This window comes from Salvelinus sp. IW2-2015, linkage group LG6.1 (assembly GCF_002910315.2).
Source record: "Salvelinus sp. IW2-2015 linkage group LG6.1, ASM291031v2, whole genome shotgun sequence".
NCBI lineage: Eukaryota > Metazoa > Chordata > Actinopteri > Salmoniformes > Salmonidae > Salvelinus > Salvelinus sp. IW2-2015.
The window spans coordinates 21,465,245-21,484,441 of NC_036845.1; the positions used below are offsets into that span (position 1 = coordinate 21,465,245).

Consider the following 19,197-nt stretch of genomic DNA (forward strand, 5'->3'; position numbering starts at 1 on the left):
CAGATGCTGATGTTTTGCATTTCCATTTATTCATTAATATATTTTCCACAGGTCATGCCACAGCCGCCGCTCAGGTCAGTGTCCCAACTGGTAAGGACCTGACCAGAACTTGTGGTCAGACCACGTTGCTGTGTCTGATCAACAACTTCTACCCTGATCAGGTCACTGTGAGTTGGACAATGGATGGGAAGGGTGTCTCCGGAGACCAACAGGACAGCCAGTCTATACGTATTCCTGATGGGACTTACAGCACAAGCAGCACTCTTACTTTACCCCATTCTACCTGGGAGTCTGGAGAGAAGTACGTCTGCCAGGTCCAGCATTGAGCCAGAGGGAACCCATCACTGGAACCCTTCTGAGGAACCAGCGTGTGACGGAGGAGTTGCATCTTTCTCTCTGTACTTTCATGAAGTATAGACATACAGCTGGTGTTTTCCCTTCTGCTTTTCAATAGACTGGTTCTGTTACTGTAGCTATACGTGCATTCGATTACTTTGACTACAACTAACAATGTTTCACTATTTGAGAAGTGTAATTACTTTTTCATCTGAAAAATGACATTTATTAAGAGGTATTTCTCTATTTTCGCTTACATTCAATTAAAACGTTAACACATTAATGAATCATTACAATCAATGATGAAATTAAGTGGAGTACAATTGTTAGACAGTATCGTTTTTTCTTGACAATAAGCATTTCATTAAAAAAAAAAAAAAATGCCTGAGCGTGACTTTTTGATAGGTTGTTTGATTAGCTTATCGAGACAAGTGGGAGTGCTGGCATGAAACAGGTTACACTGCATTGCACATGATTGCGACACATGCCACAAAGCCACAAAACCATATCTCATTCTCCTGTTGGATGCTCTGTCAAAAAAGATCGGTCATAGAAAAGATATAAGCCACCGGCATCTGCAATCCAATGTTGACAAAGTGCCACTTACCCATCCCCAATGCTCCTAAAACCATCCCTGCTGTAGTCCCTATCGTACCTGCCCATGTGGACCACCCCACTGCCACTGATGCTGTGGCCCCAACAGACATCCCTGCTGCCCCTACCACCCCTAACAGTGCCCCTGAGGTCCCTCCCGCTCCCAGCACTACAGGGGAAGAGACCCTCACTACTATCAGATTGAGCACTGCCAACCCAGCTGATCCTACTATAACCTTCCCCTTATCTTCCCCCCTGCCCAAAGGGCCTCCTATGGTGGCCCCTAAGCCTAGCTGACATAGCTTTGACACAAAAAATCCTGCGCCCAAGGCCTCTAGAGAAGATCTGTGGTTCATCTGGGTGCTAATGTTCCCTTTTGATATATTCTGACCAACCCTGCGCATTTTGATAGATTCCGACACCACTTCCTGATGTGCGTGCACAGTGAGCACCGCTATGGCAAACGTGGCAAACATTCCCATGCACCCTGCGAACATCCAGAAGTAAAAATTTGATGATTTCATGAACATGAAGGACATGAACAGGACCAAAGCTAAAAGGACCACAAACACAAACCGGTAGTCCCCGAATCCAAACACCCCAAATCCTGCTGTGACCATGGCGGTCATAGTCATGGGTATCCCTGAAAAGGCCAGGAAATCCATGTATTTCACTACCACTTTGTTGATCTGCTCTTGAATGGTCCTTTGCTCATTTACCTCCTCCATCCATTCTCTCCTCTTTCTCTCCATCTCATTTCTCTCTCTGCGCTGTGCCTCCCAGTTTGCTCTATGCTCCAGGCCCTCTGTCCTCTGTCCTTCCTTGTCCAATGTGACAATCATCTGCTCAATCTCCACTGTCACTCTGTCTCTCTTCTTCACCTCCCTCGCCTCCATCTCTCTCAGCTCTCTCTCCCTGGCCTCCAGAGAGCTCTGTCCCAGGCGGACACAGGACTCTCCTTGTCTCCATATGAACTTGAGAAGGAAGTGCAAAGCAGGTTTGAGCAGGGTGAATATGCTCAGTGCCCAGAGAAGTCCCACCAACCCTGAGCCCACCACGACTGCCTCAATGATGACTCCAAGTGTTGCTCCACTGGCTGTGGTCCCGAAAGCGCCAGCCAGTCCAACTGCGATCCACACAACCACAGATTCTGCCTGGGATGCTCCACCACCACTGGTCCTGGCACCCAGCAATACGGAAGCCATAGCCGCTGCAAATATGACCCCAGCCACCACTGAAGTCATGACTGTGGTTAGTGCCGTTGCTCCCAGGAGGGTACCCAGTCCCAAGGGCCCCACAGTCTGGACTCCGTCAGACACATGCTTAAGCAGGGCCCCTGAGGTCATCACTGACATAGCCTCATTCACTGGCTCCTCAGTGGCCCCCAGCACACAGCCTCCCACCACTCCCAGGACAAAGCCCAGAACTGCTTCCAACATGGGGCTCCTGGCCTCTGAAACAAAGCAGGAAAAGGGAGGGTCACTGACAAAAACACTGGATGTGGTATAACAGCTTTGTGGTATAGTTTCTATATATTGCCTGAAGATGTGTAACAAGTAAATATTGATGAAAAAGTAAGTAAGTAAAGAGATCCAATCATCCCTGATATTTAATTGTTAAGTGGTTGGCAAATTGAGTACATTAATCATATTCTTCTATTGTACTTACAGTATTGACAGTATTTCAACTGTAGGCTTATGTATTTGTATTGTACCACGCAACTGAATGAAACCCCCATTTGCCACTTCAACCGTGAAGTGCCTGTAGCAAGTGATTGTCACCAGACTTGCTGATCGGGTTTAACCAGCAGAGCTGCCATGCATGGTGCCATGATATGTACTGTATATGGTGTTCACATTGCTCACATGGTTCCAACACTTACAATACTAGGATTTAGCTAATGCTCAAGCACTTTACTGGATATACTGTATATGTCCCAATGACTTCTCTCTGAAGCAGCAAAGTTATTCTCCAATACTTGTTTGCTATAAGATGTCATAAAATAAGTACATAGTCAACATTATTCACAGTGTGCTGTCTGCACATGTATGTCAAGACAAAACAAGAGTTTCCATCTCCTTGATAAATAGAATCATTTACATATTGCGAGGTGCAGTACTTAATGGCAAACATGTCAATTCAAAACCACCTATCAAACTATTTGCCTCATATGAAAAGGTTGTTGCACACTACCTTATACAGCATAGGGAAATCATTCACCACCCCCATTATATGAAATGAAAGGTTCAGTAAAATGCAGGTGACTTACTCAGCCTTGATGGAACCATGATGATACAGGAAGCTCAGTGTACAGTAGATGAGTTCCCTCTTCTTCCAGCGATTACAGTGCAGCCTCTCCTCCAGCCCTTTGTCTCAGGTGAGACTCTAGCTCTGTCTGTGTGTAATACAGGTGAAGTACTCCTCTGCTCCCTATTTGAGAGGCTGACTAGAACAGGATATACCCATTAACTGTTCCACGAATTCTCACATCATTCTGTTCATACTAATCTCCAGGATCTCTACTACATCAAATGACTATCAACACTCACATGAGCATCGCTGTTCTTCCTTTGTCTGGCATCTGCCATGACTCCTCCCTGTCCCTGTCCTGTCATTCATCCACACCCTACTGGTGTGTGAAGGTAAAATGAGATAAAGATATAGTAGTAATGTATTAATCTTTATTCATCAATTGCTTTCTTTCGTAAGTGTAATAGAGTTCAAGTGCCCGTGCAGTTGTCTAAATGGGTTTGAATAAAAGAAGGCAGCTCAAATGACAAAATATGTGTCATTGTATAAGTACACTTTGACGAATTAGACTCAGAAATAGTTTTTCAGGGACCATGATCAGAGTGACATCCAGTGACATCCAATACGAATGGTTGTAAACAGTATATTTCCAGTCCACCCAGCTGACCCCAGTTCAGTTGTTAGTAGTTCTGCTGCTCCCAGCACCATAGCCCCTAATGCCACTAAAGCCAAGGCAGCTGAACTATGTTCTCCTCATCCAAGCAAACGCTAGTATTGGCAAGGCTAGCGTTCGCACCAGAGCTGTATCTACTTGCTCAATGTCACTGTTAGGTCTCCCAAAACGGTGCCAATCACTGACCCAAAAACTGCCAGCCCAAGTCCCATCTATGAATGGTGTTTCCCATACGACCATAACAACTGCTTCTAGAGACACCCCCGATGCCCCCAGGAGCACTGCCAGAGCCCTGCAAAATGACCTCCAGCAGGCCACAAATGTGCATGTGTCAGCATATGGTCTCACAAGGGCTCTGAGGATCTCATCTCGGTACCTAATGGCAGTCAGGCTACCTCTGGCGAGCACATGGAGGGCTGTGCGGCCCCACAAAGAAATGCCACCCCACACCATGACTGACCCACCGCCAAACCGGTAATGATGGAGGATGTTGCAGAACGTTTTCCACGGCGTCTCCAGACTCTGTCACGTCTGTCACATGTGCTCATGTGCTCAGTGTGAACCTGCTTTCATCTGTGAAGAGCACAGGCGAATTTTGGCGAATTTGCCAATTTGCCAATCTTGGTGTTCTCTGGCAAATGCCAAACGTCCTGCACGGTGTTGGGCTGTAAGCACAACCCCCACCTGTGGACGTCGGGCCCTCATACCACCCTCATGGAGTCTGTTTCTGACCGTTTGAGCAGACACATGCACATTTGTGGCCTGCTGGAGGTCATTTTGCAGGGCTCTGGCAGGCTTTGAATGCAACAGGCCGTCCAATTGGCTACCCCTGTAGTTGGCCAGCCTATCGGGGTGGACTCCCTCCCAGTGTGTGTTTCATTATGCTACCAGTGACACAATAAAATAAATAAGGGACCACCCCCGGGTTTCAGCCCCGGCTCGGCTGACTTCCTGTGCCCTTCCTCTGTCTCCCTATACTGTACATACCTGTCTCCCTTTGATTCCTACTGTGCTGTCATGAAAATAATAAAATACGGAAGGAGATGGGGGGGGGAAATAAGGGTTAGTGAATCGCTATGTGTTGCAAAGATGTTTGGTTTTACAATAACAATTATGGCTTCGGAGGAAAAGGTAACGGATGTCCCTTGTCTTTGAATAATGCTCCATTCATTGTCATATTTCCATTGATTCCATTCGGGGTTTTTTCTCCGCATGAGCTACTTTTGCACGGTTACAGGTATTCCGGGACAGCACTGCTGTAGTTAGATGAGAAACTGTTGCTCCGTCACGTTTGATCCATCACTCAAGATCATTCTTGATTAGAGATGTTTGATGATTATCCTGATCCTTCAGTGGAAAAAAACATGTTTTCCAAAGATGTAAAGACAGGCAACAGTATCAAATCTAATGTCATTACAGCATTAGTACCCTTTTAGAAACAAATCAAGGTGTATGTAAATGTATTTTTATTGCTCACAAACACTCATACGGTCCATGTCTCTTTTTTTTCTTCAGGTGATTTACACTGCTGGGGGAGATCTGTAACCTGTGGCGTAACTATGATGACATTCAGAACTAATGGGACAGTGTACAATAAATTACAGACTGGTTCTTTGACAACCAGGAGATACTGCAGCCTGAAGCCGGCCCTGGATGCTGGAAGATCCTGACATGGTCTGTTCGCTGTCTGACCAATATCTGTCCCTTACTTACACCAATCCCTCTGTCCTTCTTTCTGTGCTCTCCTCTCTGTTCATGTCTAATACTGTACTCTCCTCAGAATTGTATTGGTNCATTCAAAAGTGACCAAAACATCAGCCAGGAAGCATAGGAACTGAGAAGTGGTCTGTGGTCACCACCTGCAGAATCACTCCTTTATTGGGGGTGTCTTGCTAATTGCTTATAATTTCCACCTTTTGTCTATTCCATTTGCACAACAGCATGTGAAATTTATTGTCAATCAGTGTTGCTTCCTAAGTGGACAGTTTGATTTCACAGAGGTGTGATTGACTTGGAGTTACATTGTGTTGTTTAAGTGTTCCCTTTATTTTTTTGAGCAGTGTATTTCAATGACTTTCAATAGTAAAGCAGAAAAACTCAAGTGAAATGACAACATTGAAAAGTGAACCCTTATAATGAAAGGGAAGGATTGCTGTTTTGAATTTGGTCAAGTCCATGTGGGAGAGGTGGTAGGCTATTGTTATCATGAATAACAATAAGCCACCAGGAATAGACAACCTTGATGGGAAACTATTGAGAATGGTAGCAGACTGTATTGCCCCCTCCCCCATTTGCTGTAGCTTTAACCAAAGCCAAAATGAGTGTGTTTGTTCACAGTTGTGGAAGGAAGCTAAACTAATTCCACTGCCTAAAAGCTGCCCAATCAGTTTGCTGCCTGTTCTTAGTAAACTGATGAAGAGAATTGTATTATCAACTGGAGTACAACATCGAAAAGCCCCAACTGTATTATTTTTGGCTTTTATAAAACAAAAAAGGAAAGTAATGTGTGGCTGCAGCCTGATGTCCCAGTCATCCATCCCTCTGGAGCAAGATGGAAAGGAAAGAGAGATCCATCATGAATCCAGTACATCAAGGGAGTTTAATTCTACTATTAATGAATCAATCGCTAGTATTATAATTTGATAGTCAGTAATGGAGTTAATCGGTTCCTCTCTGTCCACCGCTCTCGTTTTCCTTTGACTTAAACATTCTGGCCAATGTTAGCAGGGCTCAAGACTAACCTTTTTCATCACCATCCCAATTGTATTTTTTTTTGAATGCCAGGTTGGGTCTACTCTAGGACCTATAGGTCATTCATAGTGATTTAATGTTAATTATGCTACATTATAGTTGTCAAACATAACTGGCGTTTAGCCGATATTCATGTAATAAAAAGTCTGTTTGGCTATATTTTCTGTTGCCTCCATGTCAGCATCGGTGTGGGCATGAGGCTGTAGCCAATACACAACCTAGGCTGCACTTACATTTAGGCTAATTATTTATGTACACTACATTTATGCTAAATATAATTCCAATGTTGTATTTTAGAGGCATTTTTGGGGAAAATTTCTGGCTCAGTTGGCAGCCCATTTAGGCCTATCTATTTCAGTAGTAATCTACTCTTATCTTTTTAAAACTTCTTCGGGATCGGTGTCCCATCCACGGGATGGTTGAGCTAACATAGGCTAATGCGATTAGCATGAGGTTGTAAGTAACAAGAACATTTCCCAGGACATAGACATATCTGATATTGGCAGAAAGCTTAACCCTTGTTGTCTTAAGGGTCAAAAATGACCCACCACTTTGTTTAACATTAGAGAGAACCCCATAAATGATCTTGAATCAGTTATAGAACCCATTGCCCTTTATGGTTGTGAGGTCAAGGGTCCGCTCACCAACCAAGAATTCACAAACACCAAATTGAGACTCTGCATGCAGAATTCTGCAAATTACATCCCCCATGACCATATCAGAGACCCATATTTCCCTCAGATTACATAGACCCACAAAGAATTTGAACTCCCAAATGTATTGGGTGAAATACCAGTTTGCCATCACAGCAGCAAGATTTGTGACCTGTTGCCACAAGAAAAGGGCAACCAGTAAAGAAAAAACACCATTATAAATGCAACCCATATTTACAGTATGTTTATTTATTTTCCCTTTTGTACTGTAACTATTTGCACATCGTTATAACTGTGCATAGCCATACTATGACATTTGAAATGGCTCTATTCTTCTGATACTTTTGTGAGTGTAATGTTTACTGTTAATATTTTATTGTTTATTTCACTTTTGTTTTATCTACAGTATTTCACTTGCTTTGGCAATGCAAAAAATGTGTTTCCCATGCCAATAAAGCCTATTGAATTATATGGTGTGATTAGAATCACTCATGTTTCAGTCATGATCATTTGATATATGTGGCATTACATGCTGACCGGACACGTCGCGTGTGCTAGCGTTGCGAAATAAATGTAGAAATCCATGTTATTCAATTATTGCACCAACGAGTGTCTGTGTTGCCAAGGGCTAAAATAGAAGTCATTCCTATTTCTGACGCAGTCTGCGCTGCAAGTCCTGCCTCTCCCATCTCCTCATTGGTTTATAGAAGCAGGTACCCACGTGCCATCTCCTCATTGCTTATACCCACTTGGGTGATTGAAAGATGAACTGTTTTGCCGGTCGTTGTGGTAATACTATGAAAGTTTAGATGCCAATCACCATATAAGTTCAAAGATGAAAAAGCCTGGAAGGAGGAGAGATGACTAGAAAAGATTTGGTTTACCGTTTTATGTGTGGATCAATTGTCGGAGTAGAGGACCTGTGCATTTCAGGTAAAATAACAACTCAATGTTTATATCCCAGGACAAATTAACTAGCAACAGCAAGCTAGCTAAATAGGACAAATTAGCTAGCATGTGCAAGCTAGCTAGCTAAATTGCCATACATGTTTAATTCTTTTCGACCTGTCCCCCAAATTAATGTAATTGGCTCAGAGTTTGTTTTGATATTTGAACCTGCGCGTCGTGATCGCGTTTGGTGTGGGGGGACAAAATACCTTTATGCACGATGGCGCACGCGCGCAGCCGGTTTGGGTTCCGTGTTAGAAGCTGTGCACAAAATGTGTGTGAAGCAGCATTCTCGTTCAATTGCTATGTGCTGTTAAACTAGTAGCCAGCAATCCCTCCCCCTCTGGTGGCCATGTGACAGAGATAAGTCACATGACCCAGGCTCTGTGTACAGGAAATAGAGACCAGCAAGAGAAAATAGAAGGAAAGTAGCTACAGTGAGGAATTTGCACCAATAAAGTGGGTTTACTGACTGCAAAAGTTAAACGTTGAGCAGGTATAGTACCCGCATTTAGTTTTGTAATATAATTTGTAATACAACATTATTGAATAAGGACTTATTTCCTTTTACTGCTTCAATGTTGGTGATCTGGTTCTTGATTGACCAGAACCTTACAGGCTTCATAATTCAATCATTGGGAACTATGCAGAAATCTGTTATTATGGTATGAAATAAACAACCCATGTGCAGACTCAGGGCTAAGTGCTTTCTGGCTAAACAGTTTTTTCACTTTCCCAGTTAACCAACATCAGTATTGTAGACACCACAAATATGATCCGTGCATCAAATCTGGGTGGTGCTTTCAGTTTATCTTTGCTGAGCAACACAATTTGTTGTTTGTTTTGCAGATTTTTTCCTACAACCTAAATATAAACATATAGGACAAACCTTACATTTGCTTTGCATATCACTATTTCTCCTCAGAGATGAAGCTGTTGCCAGTGATTTTCCTGCTGGCATTAACCTCAGCTACCTCTGCTTTGGACAATGGTTTGATGAGGACCCCACCCATGGGATGGATGTCTTGGGAGCGTTTTCGCTGTAACATCGACTGTGAGAATGATCCCAAGAACTGCATCAGGTACATAATGGTAGACATATTTATGTGCAGTTTTACAGACTGACTCTGCAGTCACTCCTATTGTAGAGCTATTAACCTCATCCCCAGGTTAATTGCAACCGCATATCAGTTAGCTTCCCTGTATACAGATTAAGATTAGTCTTGGACTAATAAGCACTTTCAATCGAGAATCTCTTTTGAATGTAATTTTTTTGTCTATAACTAGGCTTAATCTGTGTCCGATAAACTGGCCAATAGAGTATAACTCGACAGATAGTGACCAAGCTGGTGGACGAGACTATTGAGGTGTATATAGGCCTGGTTTACTTGTAGATTAATTTTCTTCTCATAGTGACTCTGATATTAATAGGATGCTGAACATTTTACATCAAATAATATAATTGCATGAATATGAATATCTCCCTACAGTGAGAATCTCTTCAGAGACATGGCAGACAGACTGGCTGAGGATGGGTGGAAAGAGATGGGATATGATCATGTCATGATAGATGACTGTTGGTCCTCCATGCTCCGGGATAAAGATGGACGGCTGCAGCCTGACCCACAAAGGTTAGCCTCTGTCTCACCCTTCTCCTAACTCTCTCCATCTTTGACTTTCTTCCTTATTTCCTGGCCTTCTACCTCTTCCTTACCCTCTCCATTTTTGCCATTCCTTCTCTTCTTCCCATTCAACCTTAATTAAAGACTGTAAATCTGGTGTACTAAAACTGTGCTGCTTGTAATGAATACCTTAGCATGGGTTAATAAAGGATATTGACTTGAGCTTGTCTTATCTACTACAACATTATAAAAGGACAGTATTAGGTATGAGACCCAAGACTTCACTGCCATCTCTCTAACCCCAGGTTCCCTGGGGGCATTGCCAAGCTGGCGAGGTACCTCCATGACCGCGGACTGAAGCTGGGCATCTATGGGGACCTGGGCACACACACCTGTGGTGGGTACCCTGGCACCACGCTTGACAAGATTGATACTGATGCCCAGACGTTCGCTAGTTGGGGTGTGGACTTCTTGAAGTTGGATGGCTGTTACTCCAATGAAGAGGAGCAACAGAAGGGTGAGTGAATCTTGAGGGTGAACTGTAACTGTACATTGGGAGTTACTATATAGAGTGTATCAGCATTGGTGGTCCTTTGGGTAGACTGGCATGGTAGTATCTAAAGAGATGGGTGCAAGAGAGGGTAGAGGGAAATAGACTCAGAGGGGGGATAGTGTGGATTTCTATTGACGCGTACTATGTTCTTCTGTCATACAGGTTACCCTCTCATGTCCAAGGCTTTGAATGCAACAGGCCGTCCAATTGGCTACTCCTGTAGTTGGCCAGCCTATCGGGGTGGACTCCCTCCCAGTGTATGTTTCATTTTGCTACTGGTGACACAATAACAGAAATAAGGGACCACGCATGCCCCCTGGCGACAGGGGTTTGTGCCCTGGCTCGGCAGATTGTCTGTGCCCTTCCTCTCTGTCTCCCTAGCCTTTGCTTCCTACTATGCTGTCATGAAAATAATAAAATACAGAAGGAGATCCAAAAAAAAAAGGGTTAGTGAATAGCTATGTGTTGCAAAGATTTTTAGTTTTACAATAACAATTATGGCTTGGAGGAAAAGGTAATGGATGACCCTTCTCTTTGAATAATGCTCCATTCATTGTCATATTTTCACTGATTCCGATTTCTCGCATGAGCTACTTTTGCATGGTTACAGGTATTCCTCAACAGCACTGCTGTAGTTAAATGAGAAACTGTTGCTCCTTCACGTTTGATCCATCACTCAGATCATTCTTGATCAGAGGTGTTTGATGATTGTGTTTTTTTTCCTGAAGAATCAGGATGTCTTCCAAAGACAGGCAGGCAACAGTATCAAATCTAATGTCTTTATAACATTTGTACCCTTTTGGAAACAAATCAAGGTGTATGTAAATACATTTTTATTGCTCACAAACACTCATACAGTCCATATCTCTTTTTTCTTCAGGTGAATTACACTCTGCTGGGGGAAATCTGTAACCTGTGGCGTAACTATGATGACATTCAGGACTCATGGGACAGTGTACAAGACATTACAGACTGGTTCTTTGACAACCAGGAGATACTGCAGCCTGAAGCCGGCCCTGGACGCTGGAACGATCCTGACATGGTCTGTCCGCTGTCTTTCCTATGTCTGACCATTGTCTGTCCCTTACTTACACCAATCCCTCTGTCCTTCTTTCTGTGCTCTCCTCTCTGTTCATGTCTAATACTGTACTCTCCTCAGAATTGTATTGGTAGAGTTTTCACCCTATTTCACATTTACTTTGTTCTGTATCTTACATTTATTGAAGCCTGTATGCATTACTTGCTGATTGTCCACTGTTATTGCCAAGTGTCACTCTTACCCCTTACACCTATCTTGTCAATATTCACCTTGTTCCTGCATTTGGAAGGGACTAGGAGTCACTCTGCTCACGTTGTTTTATTTATTTAATAAGTGTATTTGTTCCTCCATCAGTATTGTTGTACATCTCATTAACCTAACATATTTAAAAATGTTCTCTCCCAGCTGATCATCGGAAACTTTGGCCTCAGTGTGGACCAATCACGCTCTCAGATGGCTCTTTGGGCGATCATGGCTGCACCTCTCATTATGTCTAACAACCTTCGAACCCTAAGCAGTGAGGCCAGGGCCATCCTGCAAAACGGTGCCGCCATCGCCATCAACCAGGACCCGATGGGCGTCCAGGGAAGACGCTTGCTACAGGTGACCCTCAATGACAAAATTACACATTTGTTTATGATTCTGGCAATATGAAATTCACTTCATTCAGACAGTTGGCAGACAGGCCAGTGGGAGAACAGTAGGAAGGGGATTGAACCCTGGTCTCCAATTGGGAGTGGAGTATGTGACTGACAGGGGGCGTTACTGCTAGACCACGGTCTCGGCACGAAATTCACTGTTTACTCTCCTATTCTTTGTCTGTATGTCACTCTCTTTTTTTCAGGAGAGGAGTCATATTGAAGTGTACTGGCGGCCCCTCTCCCAGTCGGCCAGTGCTCTGGTGTTCCTCAGCCGTCGCCAGGACATGCCCTATCGCTACCACACCTCCCTGGCCAAGTTAAACTACACAGCAGGCAGCTACGAGGTGTGCTCCTCTTTCCTGGTTCCTTTCCTAGTTCTCTCCAACCACGTTGTAGTGCATGATGACTCTATTTCTTCCAGCGTATGATGACTGTATTTATTCCTGTTGAGGGAAGTGGAAGTTTGAGCTGTGAGCTGTGTTTTTGTAAGTGACACAGTATTGTACCTCTTCATTTGTACTCTTCTATATCTTTCAGGCGTATGACGTGTTCACTGGGGAAACATTGAGTGGACTGTCTGCCACCACAGAGTTCACCGTCTCCATCAACCCCTCAGGAGTCGTCATGTGGTACGTCTATCCCAAAATGCACTACGAGCATCCGCAGGATGATGGTAGATACCCTTACATCCGACAGAAATACAGGATGTCCTCCTCGCTCCGCTTCCACAAGCCGAGGGTTGTGCCTCCTAGTCTTCTCTGAGTGGACATGAAGTAAGCAAGCAGGAGGGCGAATCTGTTGTTTTAAGAAGTCCTCCATCAATCCAGATCCAATCAAAGATATTTGAATCAGGAAGAATATTGATATTTTTTTGTGCTGTTGTGTTTTAACCCATATGTAATCTTGGCAACCCAGAACTTACATRGTGCGCCAGCTACTCGGTTAAGGTCTTGGAGTAGACGAAAGAGAAAAGATACTAGAACCAGTGGCGGAAACAGGTCGGCATCTTCATCACCGTCTCTGTCTGCAACAATTTATGTTATGTGTGTCTGCCCACGAGAGATTAAACCATGTGTAATGTTTGAACATTTATAAAAAGTCGATTTTGTATTTTGTTGTGTGACTTTATTCTAACAGGAAGGAGCGGTTCATATCTTGCCTATGTTTTTATAAAAGGAGGGTGCCATAAGGTGCAGAATTGAGACTGCATAGAGTAAGATGATGAACGAAACATGCCATTAAGACTTCAATGTTTGCACTTTCAGTCATGCAATAGTGTACAAGGTTTGGAGCCGTGTCAAAAGAGGAAGTGTGTGCCCATAGCAGTCATTCCCCCTTTCCACCACTGAGTGGCAGTGTAGACAGAGGTCCACAACAACCATTAGTGGGTTCCCTTTACCCTTGAAACACCAGCATGGCTATATCACAGTAGATTAGGTTGCACAAGGAAATTAGATGTGCTCCAGATTAGGCCAGGCATGTTTGTTTGGTGATGGGATAAACGGCTGGTGATGTGTCAGTATGGAGAGATGAGATTGCTTCCCAGTCAATGCCGGTCTGATAGGGCTTCTGGATAAGCGATACGGTGTGTCTTGTTGTTGGTATAACCTCTAGCTAGGTATGCCTTATGTCAGTTCTGTGAAGGTGGCACACATGCACACACACATCTACCCGGTACAGCCAGAAGAGGATGGGCCACCCCTCTGAGATGGGTTTGATTAAACATGATCAAACCTGCACATCAAATCACATGAACGTATGCACATGTTATACAAGGGACACATACATGTTATACCAAACCATCACACATCCTTACTCATCTCCAGTCCACATACAAAAATAATTTTGCCTGTTCCTCTCTCTTCCAAATGGTCCTCTTCTTTCCTTCCTCTGGCCTCCCTCTGTTTCGGCGTACGTGTAAGGAGGGAGCATCAAGGCTGGCAGGAGTCCTGACATCCTCTCCTGGTACAGAGCATCTCTGTCCACAGTGCTTTGTCTGTGTATTTCTGTGTATGTTATTTTCCATGTGCCCATACAGTAAGCAGAACAAAATGTTTCACTGTGGGTGCATTAGTGTGTCATGCCATGTCGTTATCCACTTTACCCATACCCTAACTAAGCCTAAACCTAGCCGTAACCTTAATCCTAATTGTAACAGAATTCCTATGCCTCATTTTTAGCTAAATTCAGTAACTTCCAGGTCTGCAATAATGGTGAACGGGAGAGTTGGCAGGAGGAAGAGGCAAACTAGCCAACCAGAGCTCAGATCTTAACGTGTTGTGGCAAGTTTGTAGGTCTACTCTATGTTTTACCTCCATATTTTCCTCAATTTTCCCTCCATTCCTCCACAGAAATTCTCCTGAACTCTTATACTGTTCTCCATACATTACCACAGAAATCCTCCTGAACTCGGAAGAAAGTCACAACAGCCAGGTCACACAGCAGATGCCTCCCAGTAGGACAGCGTCTCCCGGGCCGCTGTTCAGTATATGGCATCCACTGCCAGCCCCATCCGCAGCCCCACGCATCCCCAGTGCTCAGCCCGGTCTTTATTGTGTCGTAAAACGGGAGGCATGCGGTGCCCAGGTCTCATAGAGGATGTCACACAGGTGTTCCTATGCAGCCCTGTGATGTGGGCTCTATGGATGCTGCACATTGGGGATTCTGTGGGATAAGGCTATGAGCAGTTCTCATGTACAGTTATCAGCCTGTCACACAGCAGTATTAGATATTTGAGGGCCTTGTGGAACTGAATTAAAACCACAAAGACAGAGAAATCTAAATTGCGTCATCCAGTGGTCACGTGGCCAACAAAATGGGCTCACGTACAAGAGACACATGCAACAATTACAGTGCTGCATTCAGAAGCTTTTGGATTCATAATTAGATCATGTGTTTTGCTGATATAGGATGGAAAGAGTGAGCATAATATGCGGTAGGGGACTTTGTGAACTGCTTTGTTTTGGTGAAATGGGCCGGTCCCTCCTGCTCCATCTACGACAGCGAACAGATGAAGGGGCCGATTGTCATTCTGTTGCGGAACCCATCGGAGCTTGGCAAGGGCAGCTGCTCCACAAACTCTGTGGTCGACTTTGACTTTGAGGTACCCATTGTATTTGGTTCATCTGTTCATCTGAGTTCAATGTTTCCGAAATGCTGTATTGTAAATGTCATCAAGGGAAGCAATGATACACCATACACACATACACATGCTCAGCCATAACCACACACACACACACACACACACACACACACACACACACACACACACACACACACACACACACACACACACAACACACACACACACACACACACACACACACACACACACAATGACACTGGTGATGTTTGTCATGTGTCTGATTAGGGCCCATGTGGGAATCAAACCCCTCCGCACTCTTCCGATGTCCGGAATCTCGTCTCAGAAATCCAACACTTGCCCCATTGTTACACTGTCTCATTAGGCTAGTGTAGAGAGAGAGAGAGAGAATTGTGGCAGGCAAGACAGGCTGGTATTGAGAAATGTATCCCTGACTGTACTCACGTAGACACTCTCTCTTTCTTCCTCTGACTCTCTCTCTCCTCTCTATTTCACTCTTACTCTTTCTCCCGCTTTCTCTCTCACTCCCTCCACCATGCTCACCTGCTGCATTGCTGTGAGGAGATGGATTTATCCTGCCTCCCTCACACTGCTTCTTTTGAAGAAAAGACTCTCTTTCTTTCCTCTGTCTGTTTCATCCTCAGGGAGCTGCAGGTGGATGAAATAGGCCATGCCCGTTAAGAGAGGAGTGGTTGAAAAGTGAGAGTGACTGAAAGGGCTGGAGCAGCTCAGTCGCATCACAATAATGGCTGACATGGTGGAAAAGATATACAAAAATAGCCCGCTTTCCCAACCACCATTTTCTAGCCACAACACAGCACCTGATGTAAACACCCACATCATAGCACCTACAATCACAGACGAGTCATTTTGCACTTTTGAAATATAGCCTAGTCTTCCAAAGCAGCTGAGTCAGACTAAAAACCACATATATCATTTGAAGAGAGATGAGCCAGTCTAGTTGTCTCCTCACATCTCCACACCATCTTCTTCTCCGGCTGCTTCTTCCCGCAGATATCTGGCACCTCGGCGGTTCTCTGCCCTATTGTGGCGTCCTGGCCTGCTTTTATTTATGGCCTCTGAAGGGAAGTCATCTGTTCAAATAAACCTGGAGACTGTTCTGCAAATAGGATTCAGGTGTTTCTACAACTTTCTGCTTTTTTAATGGAATTCGTACAGGCTGCTAGGTTAACCTGCTGCTGTTTTAGCTGGAGTCACTGAAAAGGGGTGCGTGGGTATTTATGTGTGCTCTGTGTGTGCCTGTGACTGTGCATGCATGTGCTAAATGACAGCCTTAAGTAGTTTAGAAGAGTGGGTGCTTTCTATAAGGGAATTTTCCCTGGGGAAATAAAAATGCCAGGGTAGAGCGCATCCCTAAAACCCCACAGCATTCAAATGTATAATCTCTTGTAGTTTGACCCCACTGCTCTTCTACCCTGTTTCCTCTTGGCCTACATTCACGTTTAATATAAGCCAAAGACAATAATCTGTACAGAGCTCTCTATTGTGAATTAAACTTCTCCTCTCATGTGGTTTACAATATTTCACCTTTATTTAACTAGGCAAGTCAGTTAAGAACAAATTCTTATTTTCAATGACAGCCCATAGGGCTAACTACCTGTTCAGTGGCAGAACAACAGATTTGTACCTTGTCAGCTCAGGGATTTGAACTTGCAACCTTTCGGTTACTTGTCCAACGCTCTAACCACTAGGCTACCCTGCCACCCTGCAGGATGCTGGGCTAAGACCTGCATGGAACCAAATTCCACAGATTACATACATGAGGGAAAAGGTCTTCCAACTGTGTGATCTCAAGTTATTTTTCTGAAGAGATCCATAGAGCATATCCAATTGAAAACTCAGGTCAGTGCATGTATCCTTTGAGGTTGTGGTACAGAGAACGTCCTATAGGGCGCAGTGTTACTTGGTCAACGGGGAGGTTGGAAGAGAAAAATCGACGAGGAGACTAGACCCAAACCCAGGTGCCTTTTATGAGAAGGACATTGTGTTAGTGCAATGCTATTTGTTTTAGTGCTCATGCATTGTATGGCCCCTCTAATGCTTTCTGCCTCTGTGTGCGCTTTGGGCTTGAATACTGATTACTGGATCACTGTATTCTGATCCAAAACTTCTCGCGGGAGATTAACCTGGGTGATCTTCGCATCGGCACTAATCCAGCCCATCATTATGACTTACTGCCCTTAATACCATCCCCTCTGCTCTCTCACCCCACTGACCACTGTCTGAGGGCAGGGTAGGGATGTGCCAGGGATGGGGCCATGGGTCACACTCACCATGAAAAAGTAGTACCAGAAAGATGAAAGAATCTCACGCTTGCTTTCCTAGAACCCAGTGCTATGGGGCTGACATATAACTAACATACAGTTTCACATAGGCTGCATGGGATCTAATACTGACCCCACTACTCTTCTAGACTGTTTCCCCTCATATCTGTCTCCTCTTGGCCTACATTGAAGTCTATCCCTGTCAATAAAACAATACAAATACCTAAGGAGAGTAGATTTCCACTACCACTCTCCTTTAAAAAAAAAAGTTGACAGAAGCTGTTCTTGTGGCCTGATTGTTGGCATTTACACTGTCGTGTTTAGATATTGACGTCATACTGGAGGTGTTGTGGAATTTCTGGTTCCTATTTTGTGACAAATGCTTTGCCAAGACTCCAGGTCCCTCACCATTATGACCAGGCAAATGGGATCCAGTGACGCAGATTGACACTCTGGACCCGACTGCCGGCACGTAGAACCAAACCAATTAACAACCTCAAATGACCCATTATATAACCAATTGCAACACACAATACAGTCCTCCCGCTTGGGTGGACCCAACTCAATCACACAATAAATGCCATGTAACTCCATCACATTTAACCTCTGGTGAAGCAGGACATCACTCTGTGGGTGGCCTGGATATCCTTGAGCTGCTGGCAGTGGCAGTGGTTGGAGGAAGTAGTATGATCATATACACATCAGCATACAGTCCAGTAAGTATTCTCTGTTTTTATGAATGGTCTCTGGGTTTGCCCAGCAGTGGCTGCTCTTGACCTGTGAGGACAGACTTGGTTAACCATTGAACAACGGCACCCACCCCCTCTCTTTCACACCCCAGCCAAGCCTAATCCTGGGCTTGCGCCCAGGCGTATACATGCCGGCTGACCGTTGCAGAAGCTTAAGTCCCTGGGTGGCAGAGGGCCAGCTGTCAGCTGCTTTCTGGCAGGAGAGAGTAGGTCAAAGGCAGAGCCACCTGCAGTAACCAGCCCAGAGAGCAGCAGGCTTAGCAAAAACCAAACCCACACAGAACCTGCTCGGGTACCTAAGCTAGAGCATGTAACAGAAGTAGGGCATCACGTAGCATGCTAGCACAAGTAACTAGCACATAGCAGCAAAGCACATAATGTAAGATCAGCAGCATAGAGTGGCACTAAGGCAAACATGTCCACATGGCACGAGTGGTCCAATGTGGGCCGAAATTGGCCCAAATGTAGGCTTGCTACATTTGGTGTTTGCATCCTACATATATTGTTTTACATAATATGCCTTATTTATTAAGTTTACATGTTGGAATGTATTCATACCCTAGATTCTTTATTATGTCTCTCCCCTTCAATCGCACTGGTAAGATATGTCGGGATTCTAAACCTAGTGACAAATAAGGGATCATAGTTTCACCTGATTCACCTTGGTCAGTCTATGTCATGGGAAAAGAGCAGGTGTCCTTAATGTTCTGTAGCACTCAGTTTATATACAGTGGCATCGGAAGTATTCAGACCCCTTGCCTTTTTCAACATTTTGTTACGCTACAGCGCTTATCTAAAATAATTCAATATTTTTTTTGAAATATTGGGATTTGGGAGGACGACTGGAACTGGGGAAGGAGCCTTCCTCAGCTCCGGTGCCCAGTCGGCCCAAAATTGGCCTGAGTGCCAAGTGTCACGTCTGGAGAACCTGGCCCACCCTATGTGAAGCATGGTGTAGCAGCATCATGCTCCGGATGTTTTTAGCGGCAAGGACTGGGGG

At 44.4% G+C, this 19,197-nt stretch overlaps 2 protein-coding genes across 2 annotated transcripts; one reads left to right on the forward strand and one right to left on the reverse strand.

The window, feature by feature from the left end:
• Nucleotides 1-535: 535 nt before the first annotated feature.
• On the reverse strand, nt 536-3,481 carry LOC111965310 (uncharacterized). The gene is made up of 2 exons (XM_023989397.2): nt 3,200-3,481; nt 536-2,383 (listed from the first exon to the last, which is right to left on the reverse strand). Exons 1-2 carry the CDS (start codon nt 3,216-3,218, stop codon nt 870-872), a joined length of 1,533 nt encoding a protein of 510 aa, XP_023845165.1. The 5' UTR covers nt 3,219-3,481; the 3' UTR covers nt 536-869.
• Nucleotides 3,482-8,584: 5,103 nt separating this feature from the next.
• On the forward strand, nt 8,585-13,004 carry LOC111965311 (alpha-N-acetylgalactosaminidase). The gene is made up of 9 exons (XM_023989398.2): nt 8,585-8,701; nt 9,131-9,287; nt 9,696-9,836; nt 10,133-10,344; nt 10,543-10,637; nt 11,261-11,422; nt 11,825-12,022; nt 12,264-12,404; nt 12,598-13,004. Exons 2-9 carry the CDS (start codon nt 9,133-9,135, stop codon nt 12,820-12,822), a joined length of 1,329 nt encoding a protein of 442 aa, XP_023845166.1. The 5' UTR covers nt 8,585-8,701; nt 9,131-9,132; the 3' UTR covers nt 12,823-13,004.
• The last annotated feature ends 6,193 nt before the right edge of the window (nt 13,005-19,197 follow it).